The 8,158-nt window shown below is 43.7% G+C and overlaps 1 protein-coding gene across 2 annotated transcripts in view; it reads left to right on the plus strand.

Moving 5' to 3' along the window:
• Positions 1-6,585, plus strand: part of arsb (arylsulfatase B) — a 6,721-nt gene extending 136 nt beyond the window's left edge. Inside the window, exons 1-8 of one of the 2 annotated variants that reach the window (XM_016260570.1) lie at positions 1-179; positions 1,082-1,268; positions 1,367-1,557; positions 2,600-2,807; positions 4,795-5,038; positions 5,183-5,253; positions 5,344-5,496; positions 6,004-6,585. The exon at positions 1-179 is cut by the window's left edge and continues 136 nt beyond it. In XM_016260570.1, coding sequence (XP_016116056.1) covers positions 1-179; positions 1,082-1,268; positions 1,367-1,557; positions 2,600-2,807; positions 4,795-5,038; positions 5,183-5,253; positions 5,344-5,496; positions 6,004-6,257 — 1,487 coding nt within the window. In that variant the 3' untranslated portion in view covers positions 6,258-6,585. Of the gene's footprint in view, positions 180-1,081; positions 1,269-1,366; positions 1,558-2,599; positions 2,808-4,794; positions 5,039-5,182; positions 5,254-5,343; positions 5,497-5,680; positions 5,727-6,003 lie in introns of those variants that run through there. The other variant, XM_016260571.1, reaches the window with a different exon arrangement.
• The last annotated feature ends 1,573 nt before the right edge of the window (positions 6,586-8,158 follow it).

Here is an 8,158-nt window from a genome sequence, read left to right on the forward strand (position 1 = left end):
CGAATATCGTGTTGATTTTGGCGGATGATTTCGGCTGGAATGATGTGGGCTACCACGGCTCTGAGATCCGGACTCCTCATCTGGACCGCCTGTCCGAGCGCGGGGTTCGGCTGGAGAATTACTACGTGCAGCCGCTGTGCACCCCGTCCCGGAACCAGCTGATGACCGGCCGCTACCAGGTCAGAATACACCAGGGTTGCCAGCTTTTCACAACAAAACCCTCCCAGTCGCGTTCCGTGGGGTAAGATCACGTTTTCTGGCGGGGGTCCCCTGGAGGAAAATTCGCATTCCAGGGGTTAAATATCGCGTTATTGTGGTCGCTTTAACCCGCGGACATGAAAGACAAGCCGCGGCAACAGTGTAACAGTGAGTGTAACAGTAGCCCGATTCCGCGGGAAAACCGCGCACCTGGCAACACTGGAAAACACCAGTAAACCATGTACTGCAGTATAAACCCTGTGCTGTAGGACTTGTGCCATGGTAATACCATGGTATTCTCTAAAGTAGACTACAGTAAGTACTGCGGTAGTACACTGATAATAGAGTTGATAATAGAGTTCCTGAATTTGATCTGTAGTTTCAGACATGAGGTTTGAGTTTCAGGAAGTAGAATTCAAGTGGAATAAAGTTCATATGACGGCTCTAAATAGTTTTATTAGTGCATTTTCAGTGAAATACCTAGAAACGTGCATGTGTGTATTTACCGTGGTACTGTCCAACACATATTGGTCATATTCATATTTAACAAATCAAGAATTTATTACATACTGTAAAACACGTTCAGTATTTGTCCAATTATATCATAGCACTACCATGTATTTTTTTAAGTACTGTGGCAGACTGCAATTGAATCGAACACTATTGAGAGTGTAACATCTAATTAGTTTCCTGAATTTGATCTGCGGCGTTAAAAATGGCATAGAGTGTTGTTTTTACTAATGCATTTAATTTTTCATGAATTTCCTTTGAATATGCATGAGCCTGTGTTGACCAAAAACCTGTCCAGTTTTACCATGGTATTGTTGGAAACACCTCCTGTTGGAATACCGTGGTACATTCATGATGTGTGTGTGTGTGTCAGATTCACACGGGTCTGCAGCACCAGATCATCTGGCCGTGTCAGCCGTACTGTGTTCCTCTGGACGAGACGCTGCTGCCCGAGCTCCTGCGGGACGCCGGATACCACACACACATGGTGGGCAAGTGGCACCTGGGCATGTTCAGGAAGGCCTGTCTGCCCACGCGCCGAGGATTCAACAGCTTCTTCGGTGAGTCACGAGTGAATCCGAGCAGACGCCTGACAGCAGCAGGAACCAGGAACACAAGCTGGATCATGTGACACGCGTGTCGTTGTGTGTGTCTGCAGGCTACCTGATGGGTTCAGAGGACTACTTCAATCATACCAGGTGCAGTTTCATCGCTCCTCTGAACGTGACGCGCTGCGCTCTGGACCTGCGTGACGGCGAGGACGTGGCTGTGAATTACACGGGACTCTACTCCACTGAACTCTTCACCCAGAGAGCCACGGACATCATCACACGACACACACCTGAGAAAGTACACACACACACACACACACACACACACACACACACACACACGTCACATGACTCACCTCAGGGCCTGTTCATAGCCAGATAATCCTATTATTGTTTATTTGAATATTTACAGACCAGTGTTGCCAACTGGTAAACTAAAACTGGTAGCTAAATGTCACTCGATTACATCACAATGGCAAATTCACTGATCTATATAAAGATGAAAGTAGATCAGTGGGCAAGAGGAGAACTTACATAAGGTTTGTCCAAGAAGTTGCTATATGTGACCTTGGAGCACATCGGACAATATTTGGCTGAGATACAACTATTTGAAAATCTGGAATCTGAGGGTGCAAAAAAAATCTAAATATTGAGAACAGACCCAGTGAGCTATTACGATTGAAACACTAAGTCACAGTGCTGCACATGTTTTACTAAGCTTAACCAGGGTTATTATTGTTAACTAAACTCGTTACTTGAAGTAAAATAAGCATTAACTTTAAACTGATATGAGCTAGTTGCCAAGGCGAAATGTTTCATTTAGTTTAATTCGATGTGCTAAAATAACTAAAACTCAACAAAAACTATACAGACATTAAAAAATAATAACAAAAATGACAAAAGCACACAACTAAATGACTAACACTTTAAGTGAAATTAAAATACGAATAAAAAAGATCATCTAAACTCAAGCCGTCAGACGGCGATAGCTAGTAAAACTCTTGAGCTGCCACTTATAAACATCAGACCTAAAACTATCCTCGTTATATTTCAGTGCAGAAGCACGCTGTTTTCTGAGGCGTCCGCTTCATTAGGGGAATAACGAGAAGAATAACAAAGTGCAATAAACTGTCAAATTGTTTGTGCTACAACCCAGTGTGTTTATAATTAAGACAACACATTCAAATAATAAGGTGAGACGCACCAGTTTGCAATATCAAGCAACAAAACGAGCGGATGACACCGGAAGCCAGACACATTACATTTACAAATGGTCTGCAGGTTTTCTCCTGTCTCTGGACGCTCCGCAGTGGTTTTTGAGGGTTTCTCTTGTGTTGCAGCCGTTGTTCCTGTATGTGGCGCTGCAGGCGGTTCACGGCCCCATGCAGGTCCCCGAGCGCTACGTCAGCCCCTACAGCTTCATCAAGGACCAGCGGCGGCGTGAGTACGCAGGGATGGTGTCGGCCATGGACGAGGCGGTGGGGAACATCAGCCGAGCGCTGCAGGACTCGGGGCTCTGGAACAACACCGTCCTCATTTTCTCAACAGGTACTGAGATCACGATCGACACGAGACGAGTCTGGCTTCGGCTGATCTTTTGAGGCGAGGCTGTGTGTCATTTAGAAGTAAATTAAGAAAAGGTGCGTCCCAAATCGCGTGCTTATGCACTATTCTATGACGTCTTGTAGTATAAACAGTGCGAGTGCTGCATTCACACTGAAGAAGATTCCCAAAAGAAAAAGTGCACTTTAAACACCCGGATGATGCATGAGTGTGGAATGCTGGACACTTCATGCTCTCAACTACGTCACGAAGGGGGAGGGGCTATCAGACTCCGATTATGAATGACAAAATAAACTTATATAATTCATACACTACATGAGTAGTGCATAAGTACATAGTGTATGAGTGCGGCGTTTGGGACTGAAGTGGCAAACATGCTAACTAATAATCTTTAGGTAGCATGTCCAGGTAGACCTGGAAGTACCTGTTTATTATCAGGACTCAGTGTATTTTATAAGATTCAATATTTTAATAAAATTTTGTTGGTGCTCTTATGGCGGCTGCTAATATTTGGACCGTATTGAAATATGACTGGTCGATAGAGGATCAAATTATGTATTCCACATCATGCCAGAGAATAAAAAAGGTCTCTTCCACGAATGAAGGCCTTAAAAGGTCTTAAATCTGAGCCATAAGTCTTAATTCCATGAAGTCCTGGCATTCAATGCTGCTCAGTATTTTCATCTTGTTTTCCAATACACATATCTAAACATCCTTAAATCAAGATACATTTACTTGAGAAGTACAATCAAGATATGAAGTCTTGTTTTCAGGGTTGCCAGATTGAGTCAACGGTTTTCAGCACAAAAACCTGCCCGAAACATTTAATGCCGAAAGAATGTGATAGAGTTTTATCACCATGTCAAGCAGTGTTGATAAGAACCACTTTACCTCCTTAATGATCATGACCGTACAAAACTATAAAACTGAATCAGTTTCCCGGCCAGGAGAACAGTGCAACAGGAAATGCATCAAAACAAATGAGAATGAAGAAATATGACAAAAATGTCCTCTAACCAAAAGCATGTCAAATATTTGCAAACGGCAGCCAAAAAAATGTACGAACTCATTTAAAACAAATGCATCATTTTCAGTGTCAACAGCAAAAACAAGCCAATGCATATGTAGACAAAACCCCCCAAAAGATCAGAATTAAGCAGCGTAATTAGTGCAACGAGGTAACTGTTAGTGTGAACGCACACGCTCATGCACACACCGCTACAGCCCGAAGGAAATGCACATAGATGCAACTTATATTTATGCCACTTTGGCATTGCAATCACTTTAATATACACTTACAAGTTCAAGTTTGGTCCCTTATTGCACTGAAACCCCGTCACACATGTCTCAGCAACACAAGACGGCGAAGTGATTGACAGGTCTCTCGCACCCAGCCCTGATTGGTTAAGCTGAACCAATGATGTTAAAGAAAAAATGCAGTATGTTTCTGTGATAGGCCTACTTTCCTAATTACAAACATGTATTAAAATAACTCGCCAAACAAAAAAGCAAATAAAAACCCACCAGTCCAAGCCGATGAAAAGAAGAAACCCACCCAATCTGGCAACACTGCTTGTTTGATGAGAAATTAAACAAAATGAGTTTATGATTAGGACAAGAACAAATATCTGTCAGTGGGGAATGAAAACGTGTTTCCCTTTAATTAAATAGATATTTCTGAGATTTTCTTTGTTCTTGTTTAAATCAGAAACTCACGTTTCTCAGAAAACGACTTATTTTGTGATTTTGCTTCTCAAGGAAATGTATGGCTAGACATTTTCACTGGAAAACAAGACTTGCATAATCTAGTTTGGAGCAGAGATATTCAAGCCAATTAGTAAGATGAATCAAAAACTAATGGAGATCTGCTGGAAGTTGTACTTTCAAACCTTTCTGTGCTTGCTCTCAAGTCTTAATTTGGCAATTGTGCTGATCCGTCATAAGGTGGCGCTGTTTCCTCTCTGTCTGCCAGATAACGGCGGTCAGACCCTGACGGGAGGAAATAACTGGCCTCTGCGTGGCAGGAAGTGGACGCTCTGGGAGGGCGGAGTCAGGGGCGTGGCCTTTGTGAGCGGCCCACTCATAGAGCAGCCGGGAGCTGTCAGTCGAGAGCTCATCCATGTCTCTGATTGGCTGCCTACGATTGTGGGTCTGGCCGGGGCGTCGACGAACGGAACCAAACCTCTGGACGGGTTCGATGTGTGGGACGCTATCAGGTGAGAGTGAGCTGCTCTTCATCATCATCATAGATCCCCCTGGGTTTAATTCACACCGTGAGCATCTGCCACACCACAGTGCACTTGATCCTAATGATCAGATGAGCTGTAACTGCAGACTGGAAGTGTGTTTGTGTGTTTCAGTCGCGGCAAAGCGTCTCCTCGAGTCGAGCTTCTGCATAACATCGACCCGCTGTATGTGGACACCGCTCCATGTGAGTCAGAGACCGGTTCACACCCAGACCAGAATCCGGTTTAACAGCAGAGTTTAACCTGAGCTGTTCTTTCCTCTGTGTCTCCTTCAGGTCCTGGAGACGAGGTGTCGGGAGAGTTTCTGGAGGAGTCTTTGCGCTCGTCAGCGCCTCGGCCCGCCGCTCTCGGCTCTCGCTCGGAGTTTAACATCTCGGTTCACGCCGCCATTCGTTACAAGAACTGGAAGCTTCTCACAGGTTACCCAGGTAACGGTCATCTTTAACTTCCCAGTGTCAAAGGTCATTCATTTTCCCAACACTGCATCTTATCTGAGCTCAATTTTGAGCTGCTGATTCCAAAAACAGTGTCTGTTTTGCTTGAGCACGTCATGCTTTCACACTAAACGTGTGCATTTCATTGCACTTTTGCTTTTGACAACCATTTGCACAGAGAAGAAGTCTTGCATTCTCCCTTAATCAGCAAAAACCCCCAGAGCCTGATGTCTTCTGCTGCATCTGTGTGTGTTTTACTGCATCCAAACAACGACGTCATTGTTTTTCTAGACTTCTGTTTGTCATTAAAGTGCATTAAAGATTATTAAAGAAAACAGTATTTCTTATCTTCTGTCATTTTGCTTCTCGATTAAATGTATCTTGATTTAAGAATCTTTTAGACATTTCCACGGGAAAACTGAGGAAGAATCTGTTCATGATGGAAAGTTTTTATTGATTTTGTGTGGTGGAGGTGTGACAGGAGCTCATGGTTTCTCTCAGGTTGTCCTCTGTGGTTCGCGCCCCCTGCTGGCCGTCCGCTGGAGGCGTCGGAGCCGCTGAAGCAGGTGATGCTGTTCGACATCGAGAAGGATCCCGAGGAGCGTGTGGAGGTGTCCCATCAGCGGCCGGAGGTGGTGTCCTTCCTGCTCAGACGCCTGCAGCAGTACCAGAAGCAGGCCGTTCCCATCGTCTTCCCCCCCGATGACCCGCGCTGTGACCCCGAAACCACCGGAGCCTGGGGACCCTGGGAATGAGGATGAAGGCTAGTCATGCAAACAGAACTGAGTCGTTCATGAATGAGCTGAAGAGCGTCAGTGATGAGACGCTTATGAACAATCATTAAGTTTAGTGAATATTTTTATCCTATGCTTGATCTGCTCTGTGTGTGTGAGAGTGTGTGTGTGTGTGTGAGTGTGTGTGTGTCTCTGTGTGTGTGTGTGTGTGTGTGTGTGTGTGTCTCTGTGTGTGTGTGTGTGATTACAGCCTCCCATTTAAAGGGATCATGAAACCGAATCAAACTGTTCTTGATATTTACACATAAACGTGTTTTAAAAAAAAAATTAAAACATACTGCAAGTTTCAGAACTCAAAACTATCTCCCCATTTTTAAATATGAATTATTGTTTTCTACCCTGCCAAAAAGTGAGATGAAATGTAAATCAGTGAGATCTTTCTAACAGTAGAGCAGATACTGACATAAAATAATCTAAATATCGTGGCTCTATATCTCCAGTAATAATAAGATGAGACTGAAGTGCTCCAAACATATAATGCAGTGATGGAGAGCTGAAGAAATAAAGGCTCCTCAGAAGATGTGAGATGTTCTGGAGGCTTGTGAAGATCATTCCTCCGCTGAGGAACAGTGAAAGTAAAGCTTCTGGAAACAAACGCTCCTCAAAAGATCCTGAGGATCAGATTTGAGACTCTAAAACATGATTGATGGAGAATCAAGTAAAGCTGAGCTGCTTCAGTCCAGTAAGTGTTCATCTGGAGATATTACTGACGTTATTCTGACGCTTACTTGATCAAAACCAGTCAAGATCTGACACGAGAAGCTCCAGCTGAAGCTGGACGCTTGTACAATTACACTAAAAGAGCTTTGACTGGATAAAACACTCTAAACTCTCAATCAGACGACAAGGTTTCATAGTAAATGTTAGAAATATGATACAGTAGGTTTATAATGGTGTTGTTGATTGTTCATCATGAGGTGTGTGAAGATGATTGAAATGACATGAAGGTGAGTAAACGACTAATTGACAGCAGTGGCTTCATTTGCTTAAAGGGACTGATTGTGTGTAGATGGAGTTTCTGGTGTGGATTGAACAGATTCAGGATGTTTCCAGCGAGCCGAGGCCGAGCCGCAGTGTCAGGTCAGTGTTTGAGGAGACGTGATTGTACTGTGTATGCAGTGACACAGATCCGTGTGTAACGATGCTCCTAAAAGAACAGATTTCATCAAGAGTCTCGACACAGATCTGCTGCGGTTTCACAGCGTGTGAAGCGACACTCAGTAGTGTTTGCTGATGGACTCTCATTTGATTTTAATGTTTAATATGTAACTAATCAGATTTGTTGGTATCAGTTTTGACCCGTCATGCAGAGGTTCCCCCAACACTGCATGGTCTCCGTAATCAAACACACCTGATTCAGATCATCAGCTCACTGGAGGAAGAGTTATTATGGATTATGGACTCTATGGTATTTTAGTTAAAAGTGGTGCTCTGTGATTGGCTGGAGCAGAAGCTCAGCGTCTCCACGTGTCTCAGTATCTTTCTGAACCTGTATGAGAAATATCTGACTGTTCGCTGCACTGATGCTCTTCCTCAGTGTTTTAGTCTTGTACAAATATCTCAGCATTCTTACATCAAGATACATTTGCTGGAAAAATGAAGATTGTCAACATTTGCTCCAAACCCATAAGACTATAATCTTGTTTCCCCTTTAAACTGATTTTATTTTTCAACAGATAACAGATCTTTGATCTTGTTATAATCATAAACTCATCTCATTTTGATAAATTGCTCAGAAAACAAGACTCCGTAGTTGCTGTCTAGAGAGGAGGAGACAGACTTTTCCAGAGACGGCACAGAAACTACAGCTCACTTCCTGTAATCAGACCCTCCCCCTCCTCTGCACTTCCTGTGCCTGTGGA

Source organism: Sinocyclocheilus grahami, unplaced genomic scaffold, assembly GCF_001515645.1.
Source record: "Sinocyclocheilus grahami isolate Dianchi unplaced genomic scaffold, SAMN03320097.WGS_v1.1 scaffold2116.1, whole genome shotgun sequence".
In the NCBI taxonomy this organism is placed as follows: Eukaryota; Metazoa; Chordata; class Actinopteri; order Cypriniformes; family Cyprinidae; genus Sinocyclocheilus; species Sinocyclocheilus grahami.